The sequence below is a fragment of the Cavia porcellus genome, unplaced genomic scaffold (genome assembly GCF_034190915.1).
Source record: "Cavia porcellus strain 051 isolate PalLab524CR breed Dunkin Hartley unplaced genomic scaffold, mCavPor4.1 scaffold_6, whole genome shotgun sequence".
Taxonomy (NCBI): domain Eukaryota; kingdom Metazoa; phylum Chordata; class Mammalia; order Rodentia; family Caviidae; genus Cavia; species Cavia porcellus.
In genome coordinates, this window is record NW_026947489.1 from 61,268,818 (window position 1) to 61,294,330 (window position 25,513).

General features: G+C 49.7%; 1 protein-coding gene across 1 annotated transcript in view; it reads left to right on the top strand.

Annotated features, from left to right (window-relative positions):
* Positions 1–23,621, top strand: part of Ube3c (ubiquitin protein ligase E3C) — a 136,732-nt gene extending 113,111 nt beyond the window's left edge. The window contains exon 24 of the mRNA XM_063250842.1: positions 22,948–23,621. Within this exon, the coding sequence (XP_063106912.1) occupies positions 22,948–23,052 (105 nt within the window). The 3' untranslated portion in view covers positions 23,053–23,621. The remainder of the gene's footprint in view (positions 1–22,947) is intronic.
* The last annotated feature ends 1,892 nt before the right edge of the window (positions 23,622–25,513 follow it).

Consider the following 25,513-nt stretch of genomic DNA (forward strand, 5'->3'; position numbering starts at 1 on the left):
AGGGAGGGAGCCCAGGGCCACCCCGATGGACTAGTACTGTCCTCATCCTACAAGAATGTGGCCTTAGGGCTGATCATCATGGCACATACCTGTAATGGCAGCATTTGGGAGGCTGAGGCAGGAGGACTGCTGAGAGTTTGAGGCCAACCTCGGCTATAAAGTGAACGTGAGGTCAGCCTGTCTCAAAAAGATAAAAGACCATGCCGGCTGTGGGGCTTCATGGACTCCCTTAGGTTTCGACTCGATTGCTGACTTCCATATTTAGCAGTCCTCAGCAAGGTTGCCTCCCAGATTCTAAGGGAAGCAATAGGGGCTGGAGATAGGGCTCAAGTGGCACAGCGCCTACCTGGCAAGCGCAAGGTCATGAGTTCGATCCCTGGTGCAAAAAAAAAAAAAAAAAAAAAAATCTGCAGCCAAGAGAAGACAGGAGTAAGGAGAGGTCCACCAGTTGGTGCCGCTTCCTGGCTGCTGTAGTTCAGACCTTACCTTCAAACACGGCCTTGAGGCCACCCTCCGTGCCACCTGGAGGAAGGTTTCACAGACCAGGCCACTCATGAAATCCCTTTGGGCTTTTTCTTTTTTTACTGAAATAAGTGTGGGCGTAGTTGTAAACCATTCCAAGACCTTGGTGCTCGACTTGGTGTCCAGGATAGTCATTTCGTGTCACAGCAGGCTCTGCACAAGCAGTCTCAGTGTCACCCCTCAGTCTTACTGGCATCTTTTTCCTGGTGTCACGACCCAAACTCAAGACCTTGCACTTGCCAGGCCGGCACTGTGCACTAGGCTGCATCTCCGGCCCCTCTGCCCTCAGCCTTACTGTTCCTGTGCACAGGCTCTCTGTGGTGTGAGAGGACGTGGTAGATGAATGTGGGGTGTGCAGAGTACTCTGTGGTATGGGCTGTGGCATGGTGTGGTGTCCCGTGCTGTACAGTATTTGTGAATGTGGTGTGCTGAGTGTGTATCCTGTGTGTCTGTGGTGTGGCATCTGTGGTGTGGTATTGGGTGTGATGTGGCGTCTGCTGTGGTACAATGAAATGTCTGTAATGTGGTGTGCTGTGATGTGCTGCAGTGTCTGTAGAGTGGTATGTGCTGTGGTGATGTTGTGGGAAAATTCCAAAGCCAAGCCAAGCCAAACCAAACCAAAAGGGAGACTGCACTGAGAAGAAAAAAAGGCAGCGTTTAATCTTCACACCAACCTACTGTTGGATTCCACACACTCTTGTGTAGCACCCAGTAGCCTGTGTAGCACCCAGCCCCACCCAATTTGGAGAATTCCTCCAAAGCGTCCTCCCCCAATCAGGAGGCCTTTAGTCCGAATGGAAAGAAGTGGGAGGTGCAAAGCAAGTGGCCAGGCATTACGTGATTGGTCACACACACTGTATCACATGTTGACAGGCTGGTCCTGAAACATTAGCAACACTCCAGGAACGGGGGTGGAGTCTCACAGAGGGAGCACAGTTAAGGGCATTGCTTTGATAGAGAAGAGTTCTGGAAAAAAAATGTGTCCTGGAGGCAGTCAACCCAGGGTGCCATGAGGCGCACCCAGTACTCTGACTCAGCGCTCACCTGCAACTGGGCTGTGGACACTGTGGGGGTTAGCTGAACCCACCAGAAACAGCAGCTTGATCAGAGCAGCTTGATCTCTAACTGACTGTGAAATACCTGTAGGGTCACCATCTCATGGCTGTGTTTTCTGTGTAACTGTGCCCCAGCTGTGTGGTGTGAGTGTGGTTGTCTGTGTGCCCTGACCCATAGGACTTGTACGTCTGGGCAGGGACACCGCGGCCCCTGCAGGGTCTTCCCAGATCCACGTCACCCTGTTGTCCCTCACTCTTGCTCCCAAGAGCTCCCCTCTTCTCCGTTTCTCTGTTGGATCTGTCTTCCTGGGCCCAGAACCCAGGCGTCTCCTGCCCTAGGCTGAAGCTGCACACTGAAAGCACCTGTCACACCTGTTACTCAAACAGTGTCCCTTCACGACAGCACACAGACGTGGCTTTGGCTTTTTTTTTCAGCAAAACTGGTGTTGGCCGTCAGGCCTCTCAAACATGCCGGGGTTTGGGCCCCGTCCTGGTCTCCCTGCACAGACTGTTGGCTGCTGTCCAGGTGGCCAAAGCTGGGTTCCGCTCTGTCCAGCTGTAAACAGAACTCCCCACCCAAGGACGGGCGCAACACCACCATGAGCTGGCTAGGGCAGAGTGGAATTGGTGGGACCAAGAGAGCCTGTGTAGCACCGAGCCCCACCCAAGCAGTGCCCACCACACCTGCAGTGTGACCACATGGCCTGGCCCTGCCTCAGAGCTCTGCTGGACACTGGGTGAGATGGGCCTGGGGCAGGAGGAGGGTACCCAGTGGATCCCGGCCAGTTCCCAGCCACACAGAGCATTGCCAAGGGGCCAGCAGGGTAGATAAAGAGTCTCTGACCCAGAAGCACTGACACGGGGGATGGGGAGCCAGTGGCCCTGCCCTGAACTCACACAGCACACACGTGGCGTGATAGGTTAAGTGCCCTGTAAACTTGCACAATTACTATGTGTCAATTAATAATTTGAAAACTAAAAACAGAAATGCTCATATCCTGCAGAGGGCTCTAGGTGGCTAAGGATGGCATCCCAGTGGCTTCTCCAACATGACTGTCAACATGACATCACAGCTGTCACCCTCCCTCCCAGAGCCCTGTGTTCTCAGCCCTAGGGTCCCCATCGTGCCATGTTGGGACCTACCTGGTGGTTCTCAGTTTCTCTTATGCCCACTTGAAAGGCCCTGTCATGCCAAGGGTGATGGCATACACCTGTAATCCCGGCACTCAGGAGGCTGAGACAGGAGGTTCACTGTGAATTCAAGGCCAGCCTGAACTGCGTAGTGAGACCATATGTCAGCAAAACAGCAAAAAAAGAAAGGCCGTGTCTCTAACTCCAGGAACACTGCACATCTTGGGGCTCAACATGGGGTTTGGGAAGATACAGTTAACCTGCCAGAGCCCCTGGGATATTTAAGAATCTTTGCCCTAAGAGAGAACATAGCTCAGGCCTCCCCAGTATGGACTCTTCAAGTAGAGATGCTGAATGCCACTGCTGAGAACTGCCACTCCTGCTTCTCAGAGCCCAGAGAGACAACGGATGGGTGGACAGACAGGCGGATGGCCTGGGGGGTAGGGGCAGGGGCTCTTGCATCTGCTTGGGTTGGCACCAGCAAGTGGGGCTCTACCAAGTGGTGCCATGAGCCTCCCAGGTGGCACCTGCCTGGTTTCTCTCCTCTGTCTGCTCAGGGGTTTGTGCCCCAAGGTTGGCTTTAGCTTCTCTTTCCAGGATTTAAACTCCCACAACACATGGTATAGACACCTGTGCAGCAGAGCCAGCTGCCGGCTCCGTACAAACAGCTCCTGTGGGGTCACGATGTGTGTCATCAGGGTTGTTTTTTTCATTTTAGTTTTGTTTGCAGTGTGAGTGATCGAAACCGGGGCAAGACATTTAAAGAACATTCAATGTAGCCAGGCATGGTGGCTCACACCTGTAATCCCAGCACTCGGGAGACTGAGGTGGGAGGATCATTGTGAGTTCAAGACCAGCCTGGGCTACAAAGTGAGCTCAAGGCCAGCCTGAATTGCATAGCGATATCCCATCTCAAAAAATACAAAAAATAAAAAATAAAGAACACTCAATGCTTGCAGAAGATGGATTGCAGTCGTTCTGTTGCACAGTGATAGCTCAGCCAGACTGCAGCCAACAGGTCTGTCATGGGACATCACCCAAGGCCACATGCACACCCAGGACACTGATCCCACTGAGTCACGAGCCCCCGCTCCCAGCCACTGCACCCATCATGGCCCGAAATTCATTTCAGCACTTCCCTGCTTACAGGGGCTTGGATACAGTGGGACTTGCCTCTGTGTGAATGCCATAACACCTGTCCCCTCTGCATGTCCATGCCCACATGTGCCTGTCCCCTGGAGCAGTGCTCACAGCACAGCTTCCGTAGCTCCACTGCTGGGTCAAAGTCCTGCAGTTTCTCCAGGTGTCAGGTTAGTCCCGCTCCCTGGGCTGAAGTGTCTCTGATTGCGGGTAGGTACAGAGATACCTGTGTCAAATAAACTCAAATCCATCTAAAAGATACAAGAGGGGCTGGTGATATCGCCCCAGCACCTGCCTGGTAAGCTTGAGGTCCTAAGTTTAATTCCTGGCTGAAAAAAGAAAGAAGAAAAAAGAAAGAGACAGTTCCTTTATGAATTGTCCCATTTGGGCAGCTGCAGGAAGAAGGATTGGAGGATGGCAGTGAGCGGAGGTGAGGGGGACGGCACAGGTGGACACAGTTTGCTCCTGTGGTGAGGACAGTGCTTGAGACTGCATATTGGTGACCATTAGCAACTCAGTGAACAGAACTAAAGCCTTCAGTGCCTGCTGGCCTGGTGTCCTTAACCCCAGACTCAGCCATTGAAGCTGAAATCTCTATGACTTGTTCGCCCTGACAAATGGGCAGTGGGCCAGAAGGACTGGGTCCTGTGTCCCAGAGTGTAGGTGGATCCCACTGAGCTGCTGTCACTGCACTGCACAGGGAGTGCGTGGGCAAAGCCAGCCAGGAGCCGGGTTTGGCTCTGTGTGGCCCTGGTGCATCCTGACGCCCACCTGGATGCCATCATGGGCCAGGAGGGTGGACAAACTGATTTCCTTCTGGATCCAAAGCCCTAAAGGCTCAGCCACTGACCCTAACTTGTCACGAGGCCCAGGCTTGGCTGAAGGGTCTCAGGGCTGGTAAGGTGTGTGGTTTGAATGCCAGGGGCAGTGGCTAGAGGTAGCAGTTCCAGGGCATAGAACACCAAGGGGCAGGGTGTCTCCTGGACAGGCTGGAAAAGCCGCGGCTCTCAGGCTAACTCGAGGCTCAGCTGCCCTTTAGCACCATGAACTGAGGCTCAGGGCCAGAAGGGACCATGCCTTGGGAAGTGACCTGAGGCGTGGGCTTCGGATCTCACCAGGATCCCTGCAGTCTTCGGGCTGTGGCCACACCCCAGGAAAAGTCCGGCAACTACAGTCTCCCCACTCCCCACTCTGGAGGTTGAGCCCTGCAGGGCAGCGCAGCCTCTCCCACAGCGGGGTGTGGGTCTGGGCAGCTGCCACTGACCTTTCTTTCCTTTGTTTCTTCTTGTGCTTTCGTTTTTGCAGTACTAGAGATTAGACCCAGAGTGCTCAGCCCTTTTTTATCAGGATAGTGTATCCAAGGTGCTCACATTAAACTACAACCTCAGCCCTTTTTCATCAGGATAGTGCATCGCTAAATCACTGGACTTGAGCTTGTGTGACCCTCCCGTCTCAGCCTCCCAGAGTGCTGCTGGGATTATAGCTGTGAGCCACCAGTTCCACCTCTGACCTTTCTCTGCCTGTGGCCAAGGCGTCCTCTGGTAGGATGACTGCCCTCAGGTGTACCTAAGGGGTCAGTCAGACTCACAGACAGGTGACTTCCAAGCCTGGAGGGGGAGGGAAACCATCTCCCCTGCCTCAGCATCCCAAGCTCACCCCTTCTGTCTGCCACCCAAGAGGGGGTGGTATCCCCTCTCTTCTGGGAGGTGCCTCTCTGGGCTCCCAAGACCTACACTCTCTTGGGATTGTCCACACCCTCCAGGTGCAACCACAGCCAGCCCTAAAAGTGTGGCCCAGCACCTGGCCACGAAAGTACCTCTGAACTCTAGTCCCACTCTTGACAGAGATTGACCCAGCTTCCAACCCCACCCCACTTCTCCCCCTTAGAGTTTGGAATCATGGGTAGCACCACAGGACACAGCCCTTCGCCAGGGAGGCATGGGCCAGTCCTCTGTCAGGACGCTGCCCTCATCTTCTTAAACATATGCAAGTCCCTCTTTCAGCACAAAGCAAGAAACTCGACCCAGGTCAGGAAGCCTTCCCTTGGGATCCGAAGATTCTAGGACAATGCTGCCCCTTCCACTTCCCAGTGGAAGGAGCCTCGCCAGCCACACACAGCCCTGGCTGCAGACAGTGCCATGGACCCGGCAGCGGGGCTCACCACAGACTCAGAGGGAAGCCACATGTCTCTCTGTCTCTGTAGCACAGCTTTGTGGGACAGCCTGGTGTTTATTTAGTAATAAAGTTGCTGTCTTTTTCCATCTCCCTTTCCTGGGTTGGAAGTGTTGGGGCTCAGGGTGCACCACTCGCAAACACCTCATCAAGCACAGCTAGTACTACAGTGTAGTAGTGCACAGTATAATTTTAGCACTCTGGGAGGCTGAGGCAGGAGGATCATGAGCTCAAGCCCAGCCTGGGGAATTTAGTAAGAACCTGTCTCAAAAAAAAAAAAAAAAAAAAGAACCTGTCTCAAAATAAAAACAATGTTAGGTTGTTCCCAGGGCTGCAAAAGCCATAGTCACAGAGCAGTTTCTCCTCTGCCAGGAAAACATGGAGTCTCGTGCCCAGGAGTGTGGCTAAGAGCTTATAAGCTTCCATGGCCTCTGTCTGCAGTACTGGTCACCCTCTACCACCAGGCTCCTGGGCCCTTGCTCTGCCTTTCCCCAGCAATTTGGTGCTGGCCCTTGGAAGCCCATGGCCATTCCTCCCATGGGCCAGGAGGACAAATGAAGATCAGTCACCAACCATCCTGGGCCTCTGTTCCTGCAGGACTCACTGTGGTGTAGCGGAGTGGAAATGGTTTTTCCCAGTTTTAGGTCAGTTCAACTGTGGACCACCAGCCCAGGAGCAGGGAGGGCAAGAGAAGGGTGTTTCCCTCAAGCTCTGTTCATCAGCACCACTGAATGCTGGGTCACGGGGCTCCTCTCCGGGTCACTCACCCTGAGCGCCCATCCCATCTCTACTAGGAGTCCTAGGTGCTTCCAGATGTGTGACCAGGGCCCAGCTAGCCACAGCTGCCAAGCACCCCAGGGTCGCTGGCTGGCACGAGTCCCTGCTTTGGGTGATAGTAGAGATGAAAATTAAAGCCTGAATATACGGGGAAAATCTTTCGTCGGAAAGGCAGAGAAAACGGTAAGTCTTTAGCCTGAGTCAGCTGGCCCCTAACAAAGTGATCCTTGGGAATGAAACTCCCAGTCTACTAGATGTCTGGTATAAGTTTGTGTTCTTTAAGAATGAAGAAAACAGCTCAGCGGCATAAGCGCCTGCCTGGTGAGTGCAAGGTCATGAGTTCGATCCCCAGTACCAAAAAAAAGAATGAAGAAAATCCATTCGAGAACAACGGAGGTTAAGAGCAGAATGTATTTATTGAGAGAAAGAAAGCTTCTATCGGAGACACAGAAGGATCCTGAGTGCATTGCCAAAGACTAACACCACAAAGTGGGGCAGGTCTAAGGTGGGGGAAACAGGAGAATTTGCAAAGTAGGCATAAGGTGTGGCACAACTGCGGCCAACCAATAGGATTAGTTGCTCAGGTTAAATTGATTTAATTGGGGACAAAGGGTAAGTGAAGTCACATAACAAGCCAGCATGCTTAGAGAGCAGTGGCTCTTCTTGTAGGGGGATGGGATGGTGGCTCCCAGCTTTCTTAGGATGACAGAGATCTGTTTAGAATATCAGTTCTCAGGACATGGGTCATTTGTTTGATCTGTTGTCTGGAGGCCTGGCGCACAGTGGGAGGTATCTGTCTCCTCCTCAGTTGCAAGGCATCTGGGCTTCTGCACTGGCTCCTTCAAGGACCCAGCTTTGTCTCATTGCCTATGTTTTTATCTAACTCTGCTGCCTGCAACAAAAAGGTCCAGTGTGAGCAGCTGGACAGGCAGATGCTGATGGGGGAGTGCAGTTGCCCCTGCCGCAGGTCTGCAGCATCATTCAGGATTAGGGTCCATCAAGCACTAGCTCTGTCCTGGACTCAGCTCGGGGACCCTTGCAGCTAAGGCACTGGTTTCAGTGCCTGGTTGTCTCTGTCATGCAGGGTTCTACACTCTGGCTGGAGACATCCGGCATCCTAGATGTCCCCGGAAATCCTTTACTTAGGTGTCCTTGGTTTGAATAGGGATTAGACCATGTGAATTTAGAGCTAATTGCCTTGTTTTGTCAACTTTCTGTGATTAACATAACTATACACAGACCTGAGCAGGGTTTAAGCTGAAGTTTTAAGGTAACAAAGGACACAAAAGAGGGTCCTCACCTTTGGGGCATCATCTGCAGGCCAAGTGAAGAGTCCTGGATTTGCCAGTTGTGGTGGCACATGCCTGTAATCCCAGAACTCAGGAGGCTGAAGAAGGAGCATTTCTGTGAATTCAAGGCCAATCAGGGCTACAAAGTGAGCTGAAGGCCGGCCTGAACTGCACAGTGAGACCCTCAAAAAGACAAAAAAAAAAAAAAAAAAAAAAAAAGCCACCATCCCATCCCCCTACAAGGAGCCACTGCTCTCTAAGCATGCTGGCTTGTTATGTGACTTCAATTACCCTTTGTCCCCAATTAAATCACATTTTGGATTTTCACAAAAATGGCTTTTAAGTCCCTGTCTGTCCCAGGACAAAACACAAATCAGCTTCCAGTGAGCAGAAGGCTGAGGACCAGTAGCCCACCTTTCACCTGTGCCTGTGGCAGCCCTCCACTCATGAGCAGGCACAGGAACCTGCCCAGGACAGGGTTCCTGCGGGTCCCACTGCTGCAGAGTCTGTCCTGAACTAGCACGCCCTGCACAGCTCCTTGCTTGCCCTTGGCCCCACTGCAGGAGCACTGGCCAGGACCTAGGGTTCCTTTGGGGTTCTTTTCCACAGGGAACACAGGTCCTGTTGCTCCACCCTGGGGACCATAGCGCTTTCCAGCCCAGGTGGCAGTGGGTCCCCTTCAGCACCCTGTGTTCCCCATAGCTGGCACAAAAGGAGCATGAGACCAATTGACCCTTGCACCCATGGGCCATGGGCCTTTCCCTCTCCCCCTTGGTTTTGGGTGTTTCGGTGTCCTGCTGGTGCCCTCCCCACAGCCAGGAATGCAGTGACAGGGAGGGGGATGCACTGCCCCAGGACACTGAAGTTTAAAGGCAGGGACCATGCAGAAGCCTCTGGCCCTGCACCCCCTGGGCACAGTGCGGGGGAGGGAGGCGGTGAGGGCAGCTCCTCTGGCCTGGCTCTCCTGCCAGTCAGGTTGGCTCACCATGACGTGGCCCCTGGGGGCCAGGGAGAAAGGGCCATTGTTGTGTAGCATCCCAGCACAATAGCAGCCCTTGTCACCCGTCGATGCAACAGTGAGAACACCCTGTCTTCCTCTCCTGGAGCAGCAATGCGTTGCCAGGATTTGCCAACTTTCAAACTATGCTTCCTTGCAGCTAGGAAGAGTTCCAGATAAGGGAAGAGTGCTTCTTGTACCCAATATCTCTCTGTGGGAGGCCATCCAATGTCGGGGCTCTTTGTTCAAGTGTGTCCATTCTGGTGTCACAATTCTGAATCACTGTAGGATTCTGGGCCCATGATGATGGCATATGGCATGGGAGGCAGCAGAGGTGACCATGACCAGTCACTTCGAATACCAGGCTGGCATAACTGGCCTTGGTCACAGGCAAGAACATAGCAAGAGCTGCCAAGCTCGACTCACCTAGCGATCCACTGGAGCCTTCTCCTGGCAGGTGATTCATGTTCAGGTGGTCCTGGCTGGAGAGCTGCATCTTCAGACAGCTTCTCACAGCTCTTCCAGGACCAAGTGACCCAGCAGGCCACACCGAAAGGCACAGATGTGGGTTACCAATTCCTGAATCAGGAAAGGAACTGAGGCTGGGTACAGCTCAGTGGTGAGCACCTGCCTCCCCTGCCTGCAGCCCCAGTATCTGTCCTCAGCATCTTAAAAAACCAGAAAATTGGCTGGATGGGGTGTACATACCTGTATCCCAGTCTCAGGAGGCTGAGGCAGGAGGATCACCACTAGTACCAGGCCAGTGTGGGCTACATAGCGAGTTCAAGAAGACGAGCCAGACTACATAGTGAGACCTTGCCTCAAGAAACAAAAAATGCAAGTGCGTGGTCGTGAGTTCGATCTTCGGTACTGATTTAAAAAAAAAAAAAAGAAACAACAAAAGAGAGGAGAAAAAAAAAGAAAGAGAGGAGGCGAGCAGAGGGAAAGCAGTAAAAACCATGCTTTTCAGGGCCTCAGTTTATTCGTCCACCATGAGCTCTTGCCCTCTGTGCCCTCTGTGGCATCTGCAGTGCCCCTGGTACTGGCCAGGGAGGGACACAGGAGTACCTGTCCTCATTCCCTGGGCACAGAGAATGCCCGTGACTAGCCTTGGGCCCAGCTCTGCCCCCTTAGTTCTCAGTTGCCTCCAGGCTGGCTGCCTGGCATTTGGGCCTGTCACCTGTGGTCCTTCCTTCAGTGTCCAGAATTTTGCTTTTCCTGGCTGTGCTCTCAGGACCCTTGTAGGTTGCCAGTAGTTCCAAGGTACTGTTAGGGAAAAAGCAAAGAAGGTAAATCCATCCATTTATCTGTCCATCTATCCATCATCCAACTACTCATCTGTCTTACTTTTTTCCTTGCTGAGACAAAAATACCTGACACCCAAAGTTAAAGGAGGAAAGATTTATTTGGCTCACAGATTGTGAAGGTTTCCATCCATAATAGGCTGGTTCCAAGGCAGGGTGCCACATGGCGAGGGGCAACAGTTCATGCTTGCAGAAGACAGCAAAAGCAATGAGAGACAGAGAGAGAGAGAGAGAGAGAGAGAGAGAGAGAGAGAGAGAGAGAAACAGACAGACAGACAGACAAAGAGAGACAGAGAGGGACAGAAAGCTCTTTCTGTCCCTTAAATTGTATCTAGACTACCAGGGATTAAAGCAGTATCAATCCAATTAATGAACTGACCCCACCAATCACCCACCCTTAATCTGGCATTGTACTAATAATTAATTACACACTCTAGATTCAGCCACCTCCAAAAAAGTATGACTACATGAAGCTTTGGGGCACATATAGATACAAACCATAACAATACTCACTCATTTATCCATCCATCCATCTATCCATTTATCCATCTATCCATTCATCCATCCATTTATCCAACCATCTATTCATCCATCCATCTGTTTATCCATTCATCCACCTACCTATCCATATATACATCTATCCATCCATTCATCCATCTATCTATCCATCCATTTACCTATCCATCCATTCATCCATCTATCTATCCATCCATTTACCTATCCATCCATTCATCCATCTATCTATCCATCCATTTACCTATCCATCCATTCATCCATCTATCTATCCATCCATTTACCTATCCATCCATCCATCCATTCATTCATTCATTCATCTATCCATCATCCATTTACCTATGAACTTACCTATCCATTCATCCATCCACTTATCCGTCTATTTATCCATCCATTCATTGATCTATCCACCCATCCATCCAGTCCATGAACCTCAGCCAGTGGAGGGCTGTAGGCACTCACCTGCAGTCTGGGTAGACAAAATGAGGAATGGCCATCTCCTCCCTTATCCTTGGAAGAGAAAACAAACTTTAATTGGGAAGTTGTAGGGCAATAGGAAAGAACCATAGTGCAGGGGGTTGCAGGGGGCTGCTCCGACACAGAGGTACAATCTCTACCCCCAAAAACCAAGGCCACCTGCAAGGACAGCTGGTGGCTGGAGTCCTTGAGCTCTGGCTTGATCCTGGTATCACAGCTCTGGAAGCCCCATGGCTGCAAGGCAGGTCTGTCCCTAGGAAAGGCTATTTCTGCCTTCCAGGGTCTGAGGTATATGGACCTCACCACTCTTGAAATCCAGGTGACTGCAGCCTAGGGACAGTGGCTAGAGCTTCTGAGTGTCACTGAAGGTCCCTGCAAACCTTGGTCTTGAAGGAGGAGGAAGCTCTGTCAATTCAGGGTTGATCAACTCTATCCTTGCTCCTAGCCAAAAGCATCCATGACGAGCAGGTTAGGGACTGGATTTACGATGATGACACAGGGCCAAGAGTTTAGCTCAGCACATGCTCGGCAAACACAAGGTCTGAAGTTCAATCCCTAGTTCAAAAAATAAATGGTGACAAAAGATACAAACTGAAGGCCAGCCATTGTTCTGTTTTTAGTCACTTAGTGGATATATGCAGGCCTGAGTGGAGATCACACTTCATACCAAAGCCAGCTTCTCTGTTCCTGCCCAGCCCAGGAGAAAACAGACCAGCTTTCACTGAACAGCAGGTAGGGCCCAGGGCCCTGCCTGTCCCAACCCCCCAGGGTCTCCAGCTGTTTCATGGTGATGTCATTGCTCCTCCCAGCTCCTAGCTCCGCCCTGCCCTGGGAGGTCTTTCCTAGAGGAGCCTGGGGAGCCTCCTTTGACATCACCATGCCTAGCAGGGGCCAGGCGGCTGCAGGGTCCTTAGAATGGCTTCTTCAGCAGCCTCTGGTCAGAAGGTCGAGGGTCAGTCACATGGACAGAGAGTGTGCAGGCATGATGTAGAGGGGCAGAGCCAGCATGAGGGGACCAGCCCAGCCATGCCACTTCCTCCTCTGCAGGACTATTCTGCTCCCTGTGCCTGGACCCCTGCACCCTACATCTCCTCCTTCTCCACTTTTTTTCCCTCCCCTTTTTTTTCCCCTTCTTCCTTTCTTCTCTTCTTGAAATTTAAAAAACTATCTCCCCTAAGCTGGCCTGGTAGTTCACAGTAGTAATCCCAGCACTCTGGGAGACTGAAGCAAGAGGATCACAAATAGAAGCCCAGCCTGGGCAGTTTAGTAATTTAGCAGAACCCTGTCAAAGTATACAAAATTCTGGGGAAGAGCTCAGTATGGGAGCCCTGCATTCAACCCCCAGCACCACAAATAAGGCAAAGTAAACCGTCTCCCCAGTTATTAAAGGAATGCATGTTCATTTCTGCCTACAAATCCTAGAAAATGTAAAATGGAACAAGGACAAGCCGGGCGTAGTGGTGGCTCACACCTGTAATCCCAGCACTTGGGAGCCTGAGGCAGGAGGATCATTGTGAGTTCCAGACCAGCCTGGGCTACAAAGTGAGCTCAAGGTCAGCCTGAACTACGTAGAGACTGTGTCTCAAAAAAAACCCAAACAAACAAAAAACAAGGACAGGAACAAAAAGGTCTGCTCATCTTCACCCTAGGGTGTGGGGTGGATGCTCTTCATTTGTAACTACTGCATGCAGACCATCTCCATTGGACAAAGAGGGCCACTGTAAGCTGCCTGTCTCCCACCCTTCCTTCCTTCCTTCCTTCCTTTTTCTTCCTTCCCCCTTCCCTTCCTTTTTCTTTTGTAACCCAGGCTGTCCTCAAACTTTCGGCAGTCCTCCTGCCTCAGCCTCCTGAGTGCTGGGTTTCCAGGTGTGTGCTACCACCTCTAGCTCCAACATGGTTTTCATCATGAGTGAGGCACCTCTGTTCTGTGAAGCAGAAAGGAGCTCTGGCTGGGCAGAGGGAGAAAACAGAGCAGGGAGAAAGGCTAGGTGGGCTTACCACCTGTGAGGGCTGAGCTCAGTGACTTCCTCAGTGGCTGGCCGGCCTGGGCGGCCTGGACTCTGCTTCCGGGAGATCTCTGTTTGAAGATCTGCCTTCCTACTTCAGGTTTCAGGGTGGCTCCCCAGTGTCTGGGACAAATGACTCCCCTGGGTCTGTGCAGTCTGTTGGGGCCAAGTGCAGGATCTCAGTCTAAAACAAGGGTGCTACTCAACGGGGAAAGCAGCTTTTTAAATTTGTGGGGTTTTTTTTTTTTTTTTGGAGACAGGGGTCTCTTTATTTTGTGTTTGTTTTTTTGAGACAGGGTCTCAGACAGGCTGGCCTTGAACTCAATTTGTAGCCCAGACTGGCCTCAAATTTGAAAAATCCTCCTGCCTCAGGCTCCTGAGTACAGGGATTACAGGTATACAGTGAAAGGGTTTTGGCCCTGGCCGGATACTGTAGCCGGTAAAGCCAGGAAGCTCCTTGAAAGGTTTGGCCCAGACAGGACACTGTAGCCAGGAAAGCCACAGCCGGAAGCAGGAAGCCCCATCTTGCCCTGCCCCTAGGAAGTTACCTGTGACGCCATCTTCCCGCCCCTGGAAATTTACATATGGCGCCAAACCTAGGACCAATGGGCTACCTGTGTATCCCTAATGCCCGCCTTAGGTTCCACCCCAAACCGAGGCTATTTACAGGCCCCCACGCCCCGTGTCCGCCGGAGAGATTGCCGGACGCCAGCGGTGGGGTTGCCGGTCATCTCTCTCCGTGTTCTCAGAATAAAGGCCGCTTTTTATTTTATATTTCTCATCTTTTGTTAATATTTTTCATCTTTTGGAAATATCTCTATCATTTGGTGCCGTGACTCTATCGGCAGGCAACTGACTGTTGGGCCACATACCCAAAGTCTTCTAGCCGATAACCAGATAACATCCTGGATTAATCCCGAGCTTTTTCCTCTCCCAAGACGTTCCTGTCGCCAGCCGCCTACGCGCCGCATCGGCCAGACTGATTTCAGGTGAGCACTCCCCGGGGAACTTTTCGCACTGGGCAGCCCCAGTGGAATGTTCTCCCCGTCTGCGTGGGTCTGTGCATTTTCACGTCCTTAGGACCGCCCAGGGCAGGGTTCTTTCTGGGCAAACCTGCGCCCACAAAATCTCTCACGTTCTTTGGGTTCGGATAGCCCAAAGCAGAGATTTTTGGGACCGCCCACACTGAAAGAATGCCTCACTTCCCTTAAAGCCTTGCGCTTTCACGGGCAAAACTGTTACTGATCCCACGTAGACTCCATTCGTAAATCTCTCAGTGACGACTGGAGTTTACGGTTTGGAACCTTAGCCGCCGCGTGGTACCACAAATAAGTGACGACTTTTTTCTGGACCTCCGGTTTTTTTTCTTGCCTGAATCAGTCATGGGGAACGTATTTTCTAACTCCCAAAAGACGCCTTTAAAATGCCTAATTTCCAATTTACGTACTCTAAAAATTAAAGGTACCATAAAAACTAAACAACTAACTTTTTACTGCCAGGAGGTCTGGCCAACCTACCCGCTTATCGGCAAGCCTTGGCCTCGGCAAGGAACATTTGACCCCTGCATTCTCAGGAACTTGTATGATTTTTGTCAAGCTGGCAACAAGTTATTGGAACTCCCTTATGTCCAAGCCTTTCTTATTCTGAGAACACGCCCATCTCTCATTAAGTCTTGTGCTCCCGCTGAGATACTTTTAGCTAACTCTACCGCGCCGCAAACTTTTCCGTCCTGCCCTCCAGTGTTTTTCCGGCCGCCGCCTGCCTACCACCAAACTTGTTCCCTGCTGTTACCTCCCGCCGGACCGCTCTCTCCTCCCCCTGTGCCTGATTCTCGCAGCAGCTGTAATCCCTCTCCATTGCAGATACCTCCCACTGTACGATCGTCTCCCTCTCCGCCTTCCAGGACCCATAATTCTCCCAGCAGCTCTAATCCCTCTGTGTCGCAGTTATCTCCCGATGTTCCATCCTCTCCCCCGCCTTCTCCTGGGACCCATAACTCTCCCAGTGGCTCTGATCCCTCTGTTAGTGCTTCCTCACAGTCTCCGACTTCTCCTGAGAATTCTCTATCCCCTACAGCATTCTCACCGCCTGCCCACCATACTAGGTCTCGGTCGCTATGTCCTTCCAGCAGGTCGCGTGATTGTTCCAGCTTGCGCGGGGAACAGTCGCCATGTTACAACCCTCTGCCACATGGCATGGCGCCGCCATGTTCCGGAGGGCCACATGGCGACAGGGCGACGCCATGTTTTGGGTCACGTGACAGGGCGCCGCCATGTTTACAGGGCCCTCACTGTCAACAGGCGTCTCCTTGTGGCTCCTCTTGTGGACTACAACAGCCGCCCTGTTGCAGTGCACATGACGCTTCATTGTGCTGCCGACAGCAGTCCTCTAGCTGCGAGGCACACAGTGAGACGCCATCTGCTCGTGTTTCCCAGGGTGACCGGCAGCAGCTCTGTAGTCACTCTACAGATGATTGCTCACACGCGCCTACCGGAAGGATGGCTGCTCAATGGCCCTCTGCTCCGGAATCTCCTCAGGCTCTGCTACCTCTTCGGGAGCAAGCTGGCCCCAAGGAGCTTGTTAACATCCATGTGCCTTTTTCCCTTTCTGATCTATCTCAGATTACCCTTAAATTAGGTAGCCTCTCTGTTGACCCACAGAATTATATCAGGCAATTTAAATTTATTACTAATTGTTATGATTTATATTTTAAGGACGTTTATAATGACTCTGGGCCTATAGCTGTGCAAGAGCAGGACAAGCATACTAACTATAACAAACTTTTAAAACAGGTCCAGAAAGCTAATCAAAACCCAGCTGTGTTCCTAAATTGGCTTTCTAATCCTCGCGCCCTTCGAGCAGTTCCAGCTTTGTGCACTGTGTCGGGCCGCCTCCCAGCCCCTCCCCCATGCGCCGTCCCAGCCCCTCCCTCCCCTGTGTGTCGCCGTCGCCGCCGCTGCCACCTTACACGTTTCCGGGGGCAGTCCGAGCCCGCCCCTGCGCGCTACATCCCAGCGCTTGCCCCACCCACTGGGCGTGCTCTGCCGGAGCACCGCGAAACAGCAGCTCAGCGGCTCTGCTCAAGCATGCTTTTTTTTACAATTTGGCTCCGCTCAAAAGATGCTTTTTTATTACAATTCTCAAACCATTTAATCAAGGTTATTGGCCACCTGATAATTTTACCAGCTTTGTTTATCAATCAAAGCCTTCATCAATCTTCTGTTTAACAACTAAGGTTATAAATTCCTTTTTGCTGGGAACCACTAGCTCTATTTCAAGACAAGGGTTTTCTTCTAAGTTATATTTTATTTGTCTTGGTTCATACTACTGCAAATAACAACTTTAAAAGTAAATTAGATCAGTTTTGACAGATTTATTCATAAGATTGCTAAACCTTTACTGCAAAATGTTTCCATTAAAGCCTTGTTTGGCAGACTAAAGCTTTTTTGTTAATTCTACGTGTCACCCTATAAAAAAACAATGTGCCATCCAGATAAAGCCTGCTCTCTGATCTAAAATGCCAATATTAAATTCCTGCATACTTACTTAATTCTACTATAGTCCAAATCCCAAACAAAAAGGCAAAACTTGACCTTCAAACCTTAGAGAGATCTTAATATGGTTTTTCATAATTTTAACACTTGTGACACTTGGAGTTCTGAGACAGGTAAACCTACACAAGGTGGAGCTGCCTGCCCCCTCCATGGACCACGCTCAAATGCAGCAGAAGATACTGGGCAAGAAAATGCCCCATCCTGGCATTCTTTGAGATCTTACTCCAGGGCTACTGGACTGTCCTAGCCACCAGAGAGTGGGTAAGTCATCCTAGCCCTCACAGGAAATGTCGACACTGCCAGATTCGTCACCGACAGAAAATTGCTGCTGGAGGCTGAGGGGGTTCAGGGCAACAACAGCCCCCTTTAAGGTGTCCGTCTCAGATTCCAAGTCGCACTAAAGTCTCAGGTAAGACATTCTCTATATTTGTGGACATAGACGCCATATATACAGAGTTCTTCCTGAGTATTCAGGCTGCTATATTAAGTCCTCAATCTCTATGATGGGGTATTGATGGTCAACCTATGCCATTTACAAACAGGGCCTATTTTGTGCAGGTCCCAGTCCTAAATCTTAAAATGCCTTTTATACAGGCTGACTTGGACACACTGAGGCCTCAACAGCTTCCACCTGTTGTCGCTGGTGGACCCTTCCTCAGTGATATAGACCACCCCCTTCCTATTTTATTCACCAATTTCTCAGGTAACCCTGGTCAAGACTCACAGATACATTTTGTCTTCTCACTTGTTTATACTTTTTCAGGAGACATAAAAGCCTTTCTCATACTTGCTAAAGTTCTGTTACAGCAAATCATTCCAAGGACAACAACCAGGTTACAGAGACCCATGCCTAAATCAAAGTTGCTAGACTGCCATTCTGATTTCACATCACTCAGGCTAAGAGGTGCCCTTTCAGCCCTAAATCGGATCATTCTGAGTGGTCACCTCATCTTCTGTCGCCTACCCAATCTCCGTTTCACGAAGGCCTCGCAGCCACAGTTAACAGGCTAAGTCATGTTTTGTTATCCACTTTGGTTCCTAGTTTCTTACATTCTATTAATGGTCATTTTTACAGCAGAACTCTTTAGCAGTATTGCCTACAGACTCCAACATCATGCATACCAGAGACAAGCCTCACCAACCTACCGTCTTAACTTTTATGCTTTCAGATGGGGGAGTAATTACCTCTCATAACTCCACTCCTCCTAACCCCATGTTTAATTTTCAGAATTCTGCCTCACCGTGGAAATGTTTCTACCTCAACATGGTCCTGATAGAATGATATGTCTAAATCAAAGGCACCTTTCCTTCTACCTCACCTGGGTCCTTAAATATGACAGTGCCATGTCTCCTCATAACATCTTGTCTCTTTGTTTTTCCAGTCTGACATACGTGCATTCACCAGTGAAGCTGTCCTGGCCAAAACACCTGGCACCAGCGTCTACCTGGGCATCAACCTTCATCCCGTCGACTCCCTTAGGCTCCAGTACAGCGCCCTTTGCCAGCAGGAAGTAGTTAAAGAGAGAAATCTTCGCCCCTTTTCATAATAATAACCATAAGACGGGATATGAAAGGTTTGGCCCAGACAGGACACTGTAGCCAGGAAAGCCACAGCCGGAAGCAGGAAGCCCCATCTTGCCCTGCCCCTAGGAAGTTACCTGTGACGCCATCTTCCCGCCCCTGGAAATTTACATATGGCGCCAAACCTAGGACCAATGGGCTACCTGTGTATCCCTAATGCCCGCCTTAGGTTCCACCCCAAACCGAGGCTATTTACAGGCCCCCACGCCGCGTGTCCGCCGGAGAGATTGCCGGACGCCAGCGGTGGGGTTGCCGGTCATCTCTCTCCGTGTTCTCAGAATAAAGGCCGCTTTTTATTTTATATTTCTCATCTTTTGTTAATATTTTTCATCTTTTGGAAATATCTCTATCACTCCTATCTCCCCCACCCTTAGGATTACCTCTGGCACCAAACTAAGACCAATGGGCTACCTGTGCATCCCTAATACCCCCTTAGGTTCCACCCCAAGCCGAGGGTACTTCTGTGCCTCACTCCAACGTGTTCCATGGAGAGATCACAGGCCGGGGTGGAGATGCCGCGCCCCAGGGGGTCGGGTGTGTCTCTCCCCGCACTCCCAAAATAAAGGTTTTTTATATTTTATACTTCTTTTCAGCCGCCGCCGGTCCTCCTCCTCCCCCCACAGTTCTATCATATAGCACCACCACACCTGACTAGAAAAAGTAGTATTCAGGATCATGGAAGAAAATGTCCTTAGGGCTGGGAATTTAGCATAAGCACCTGCCTTGGAAGTGCGCAGTGGTGAGTTCAATCTCCTGTCCGATTAAAAAAAAAATGTCCTCAACAGAAAAATGATAAAATAAATAGCATGAGTCATGAGTTCAATCCAATCCCAGTATCCAACAAAAAAAAAAAAAAAGAGAGCCAGAAACAGTATACAACCCTGTAGTCCCAGCATTCAGAGGCTGAGGCAGGGGGATCACTATAAATTCGAGGCCAGCCTGGACTACATACTTAGTTCAATACAGTTGGAGCTACATAGTGAGTCCTCATCTCAAAAAACAAAAACAAATGAACAAACAAAAAGAAAGGAAAAGACAATGCTGGTGAGGATGGGGAGAAAAGGAACTCTTCTACATTACTGGTAGTGTCATAGGCAGCTAATTAGCAATATGGTCAGTCAGGGTAGGCCCTGGAAGGAACCAATGCAGGTGACCGTGACCGGATACTTGTGACCTTGGAGGAGACAGACACCTGCCTGTGTGGGCCAGACATCAAGACAAAAGATCAAAGAAATACACCCACATCCTAAATATAAACATCAGGGATTTGTTACAGGCACTGAGTTAGTTAGAAATGTTATAGGCGGGGCTGGGGATTTAGCTCAGCGGCATAAACACCTGCCTTGCAAGCAAGCAGTCGTGAGTTCGATCCCCGGTACCGATAAAAAGAGAAAAAGAAAAAAAAAAAAAAAGAAATGTTATAGGCAGTCAGACAGGGCTAGACTCTCGAAGAAGCTGGCACAGAGGACCATGTCTGGTGACCTTGGAGGAGACACATACCTCTTGTGGGCCAGATCTCAAAACAGAAGGCAAAACTGGGTGTGGTGGAATACTCCTATTATCCTTGCATTTGGGTGGTTGAGGTAGGAAGATTCTTGCATGTTCGAGACTAGTTTGGACTACAAAGTGAGCCCAAGGCCAGCCTGAATAGCTTGACTGTCTAAAAAAAAAAAAGACAAGGCAAAACAAATGTACATCTAAGTATAAACCTTAGAGATTAGGTATGGATCACCGTGAGAAGTTGGGAGTGACTCCTGGCTTCGCAGGGTGATCCATACATAATCACTAACATTTATCCTTAGGGTGTGGTTGCATTGGTTTTGCCTTCTGTTTTGAGATCTGGCCCACAGCAAGAGATGTGTGTCTCCTCCAAGGTCAGAAGACATTTGGTGCTCTGTGCCGGCTTCTTCAAAGGCCTCGCCCTGTCTGACTGTTTATATTTCTAAGTAGCTCAGCTGCCTGCAACACCTCCCACTACAAGTAGTTTTGAAATTGCAGTGACTTCTGGTCTCTTGTAGAGGGTCAGTTTTTCCTCAAGGGCTTCCATGGTGAGAAACTCTCCCAGGTGATTCTCAGTTTAAGCCAGTCCCAGCCCCCAGCAGAAGGCGTTTAAAGAAGATTTCCTTCCTGCTGTCACTGGGCTGGGGCCTTGTCCTGGAGTTGGCTGTCCAGGTGACAGTATCATGGGAAGGACTGTGCACCATGTGCATTCTTAAGGAATCACTGTGCCCTGTGAGGTCGCTTTGGGTCTGAGATGTGAAAAACAATTCCAAATGCATTACACAGTACAGCTCAGTTGTACAGCACCTGCCTGGCAAGGGCAAAGTCCTGAGTTTGGTTCCTGCTGTACACTAGCAAAAAGAGCTTCGTTATATTTGTGTTATGCCTAAATTATATGACCAAAGTACCTTTAACACCGCCATACTGTTCTGTGTGTGTGTGTTTTTTTTTTCCCCTGGGTGACCTAATTGATATGTTAATCAACACTCCCCTCTGTAAAGAATTGTAAATCCCTGGGAACCTGACCTAATTGAGATGTTAACCATTGCTGCCCTCTACAAATAAAAGATGTTATCTAAAATTGAGTGCTAAAATAAGTTGACAAAGGATTGTTAATTCCTGCTAGACTTCTCTGTCCTCTGCAAAGGGAAACAAAAGTCTTCCTCATTCCTTAGCAGATTTCCTGATCCACGCCCATAACCCCTTACTTTGTAAACTGTGCTTTCTACAAAAAGTCTGGAAAGTTTTGAGGGAGACACACAGCTTTTGCAAACTCCAACTGTACTGTGTCGCTGGGCCAGGGATAAAATAAATCAGCGCTGCTTTTTTAAAAAAAACATGTCTTGCCCCATTTTTGGACTTGAGGTTGGGGGCTCTGGGGGGGCTCGTTTGTGGATTACAGGAGTTCCCAGTACCAAAAAGAAAAAAAAAAAAAAACCACAGTCTAAATGCTTTGTACCTTGACATCTCCCTTTCTTACTTACTTGGAACAGGTACTACTTTGCAATTCCACCAGGCCAGCTAATGTCTGACTCCTTAACAGCCTGACGTATGTGTCCAGCGAGACAGGTCTCCTCTGAGGCTCCTGGGGGCCCACTTGTCCCACACCTCTAGGCTACTCATAGTCTATCACCTTCAGTCTCAAACCCATTGCCAACCCTGCCACGCCATTCCTTGCCGAGGGCTTCATGTGGGACAGGATGGAAGGAGGACATGTGCTGAAAACCTGGGCACTCATAGACAGGGTCAGGCAGGCTCCTGCTATCTCTTCTCCAGAGACACCATCTGCAGGGCTCTCCCACCCCACTCTCCTGCATTCCCAGGCACCCCTGAGCCCTCTGTTTCCTATGCCTCCACTCCTGCCCTGCTTCCTCCTCCCAGCAGCACAGCTCTGCAGACGATTGTCTCCTACAAAGGAGATCCATGCAGTATGTTGGCCTCAGATTCCTTCTTCCAGGCCTTACCTTTCCTCCATTAGTTTTTCAAATTATTTTTTATTCTATGTTTGAGGTTCATCCATAAATACTTTCTTCTTGGGGCACTAACAAGGACATAACACATGTTTGTTGCTTTTTTTTTGATACTGACAACCTCACCCTTGCCAAGCAGGTGCTTATGCCACTGATCTAGAGCCCCAGCCCAACACATGTTTCTTGTGTGTTTGTTTATTGTTATTTTGAGACAGGGTCTTGCTGTGTAGCACACGCTGGCCTTGCACTCACAGCAATCTTCTGCCTCAGCCTCCCAAGGGCTGGGATTACAGGCCTGCACTACCATGCCTGGCTGGACATAACACATTTTCGTTCTTTCTGTGTCCCCTTCCTGAAAGGGTTTTGGCCCAGACAGGACACTGTAGCCAGGAAAGCCTCAACCGGAAGCAGGAAGCCCTTATGTCCCCTGCCCCTAAGAATTTATCTGTGATGCCATCTTCCCGCCCCTAGAAATTTACATATGGCGCCAAACCTAGGACCAATGGGCTACCTGTGCATCCCTAATACCCTCCTTAGGTTCCACCCCAAACCTAGGCTATTGATATACCCCCACGCCACGTGGCCGCAGGAGAGATTGCTTGACGCCAGCAGTGGGGGATGCCGGTCATCTCTCTCTGTGTTCTCAGAATAAAGGCCGCTTTTTATTTTATACTTCTCATCTTTTGGAAATATTTTTTATCTTTTGGAAATAATCCTATCACTTCCCTTTTCCCCTTGCTTTTATTTTCATTTATTTTGGGTGTATCGGTGACACCTAGGGTCTTACACATGGAGAGTGTACAGAGCATACTCCGGACCCAGGAGGACATTGCCAAGGCTTTACCTTTCATACCGGAAAAAGACTTTTCCACCAGGAATCCTGTTGGCATCCCAAGAATGTGAAACAGCTTGCTTCAAAAATAGTCTGTCTTATCTCTCCTTTTTCTTTTTTATCTTAGTCACCCTTGAAAATGCTCTGGCCTCTGGAATTCTCCACCTATCCAGCCTCAGCTATTACCTCACTTTGGAGAGTGCCTCTGGGTGCCTGCTACCTGCTGTGTTGACCCAAGCCTGCACCCCCAGACTCAGCCTCTCCTGTGACACAGCCTGACTTCTACGATGGCCTGGACCTGGCACAGCAGGGGCTTAGTGTATGTCCAACCAGTGGATGAATGGAAATACACTCTTCCTGCTTTGTTTGTGTGTTTGTTTTTGAGATAGGGTCTCACTGTGTAGCCCAGGGTGGCCTCAGACTCCCTGCTATCAGACCTCAGCCTCCCTGGTATCCTGCCTCAGCCTCCTCTGGGATAGGAATGCTCCATCAAGCCTGGCTGTTTCTCTAGGTTTCTGTGTGGGCCTGTGTGTATGTGGGAATACACACACACACACACACACACACACACAAGTAAATTCTCTGTCTATGTGGCCCTGGGGTTGAACTCAGGGCCATCTCACTGAGCTACATGCCCAGCCCTTTTTCATAGTTTTAATTTTGAGGCAGGGTCTTGTGAACTCACTAAACTGACCAGGTTGAGTTTGAATTTGTGACCCTCTTAGCTTAGCCTCCCAGAGTGCTGGGATCATAGGTGTGCGTTACCACTTTGGCTCAAATGAATACAATTTTAAAAATTGGGTTATGTAGTCTATCTTTGTATGTTTGATCTCAATTAACATAACCATGCTGTTATCATTTCTTTTCTGCAGTGCTGGGGCTGATGTGGGGCACTGGGCGTGCCAGGTGAGTTACTGTAAGGCTGAGCTGGCCCCAGTTCCCTGAGTCGGGGATTTTGTGGCAAGGAGGTCCTGATCATCTACATACTTCTCTTATTTTTGTTTATCTTTGTGTATACCTTATTTTTCCCCCACTTCACACTTACTGACAAATGTCAAGTGTGATTATTGGGATAAAGATGAATTATTTGTTGTATGTGTTTTTTTTTTCCCCTTCATGTTGTGACATTTGTTTTTGTTTTTTTGAGACTATGTAGTGTAGGCTGGCCCCAGACTTGCATAGATCCTCGAGCCTCAGCTTTCTGAGTGCTGGGATGACAGGTGTGTGCTGTCACACCAGCTTGAAAGGTGAATTTTATTTTATTTTATTTTTTGGCACCGGAGATCAAACTCATGACCTTATACCTGCCAGGCAGGCATTTATGCTGCTGAGCTAAATCCTTGGCAAAAAATTTACTGGTTTTTTTTTGTTTGTTTGTTTGTCTTTTGTTTTGTTTTGTTTTGAATTTTATTTTTTCTTAAACCATAATCTTCAGGTAAAAAAAATATTTATTTTTTTCAAAAATGAATTTTACAGCTTGATAAAAATTGCTTAAGTTGTCCTTCAGGATTTCCCCTGAGGTCCCCAGCTTGTGGATGGGCCTGGGAGTGTGTGTGTGCTTATAATCCTCCGAGGCCTCGGATACTGACAGCTGCCCTGACCCAGGTGTACAGTGCATCCATACCGAGCCCGTCTGCCTGTCCTGCAGACTCAGGTCATTGCTCTTAGTCTTGCACTCTGGATTGCATGGCTTCTACCACCTGTGCCTGCAAGACAAGGTCCTCAGCCCAGCAGTGGGTGCCTTTCCTTTTTCTGTATCACCCTGGGCCAACCTGGCTCCAGGCAAGCGTAAGCACTCCTTGCCCAGGGCCTTGTGACCTCCAGCTCCCACCTCACCCCCTTCAGTCCTGGAGACTGAACCCAGGGCCTTGGCCCTAAGCTACATTCCCAGCCATTTTTTTTTTTTTTTTTTTTTTTTTTCTTTTTAGACAGGGTTTTTGCAAAATCACTAAATTTCCTAGGCTGTGCTTGAACTAGGAATTCTCTTGTCTCAGCTTCCCAGAATGCTGGAATCACAGGCATTCGCCACTATACCTGGCCACTCAGAGTATGTGGTTCCCTCTCTCTCTCTCTGTCTCTCCTCTCTCAGTACTGGGGGGTTGAACCTAATCCAAGCACACTTTAGTCCTTTACCTCTTTTATTTTGAGACATCCTCCTGCCTCAGTCTCTCAAGTAGTTTTTTCTTTTTCTTTCTTTTTTTTTTGGTACTGGGGATCGAACTCATAACCTCACACCTAACCGTCAAGTGCTTAAACCACTGAGTTAAATCTCTGTTTCTTTGCAAGTAGTTTTACTGGATTACTGGCATCTGCTGTGTGCTGGGCCCTCCAAATGCTTTTCTCTGAATGGAAACCCTTTGCAGTCCACTTAGTGATGTGCCTCAGGCACCTGGTTTCCAGGAGCTCCACCATCTGGCCGGAGTTCAGCTGCAGAAAAGTTAGTTTCTGGGGACTGAACCCAGACCCTTCATGTTGAGCTAAATCCCCTGTTAGTTTCTATTCTTTATTTTGTGACAGTGAGATGGGAGATTAGGGCATGGCACAGCCTGCTGGGGAAGTAGGCATGACCTCTTAATTGCAAGCTCCTGGACACAGGTGCAGAATGGTTCCACAAACCCTACACCTGGGCTTCTGGAGAGAACTCAAGCAGGTCTTCAATAGCATGACAGAGACCCGACATTGGCCTGAGGCCT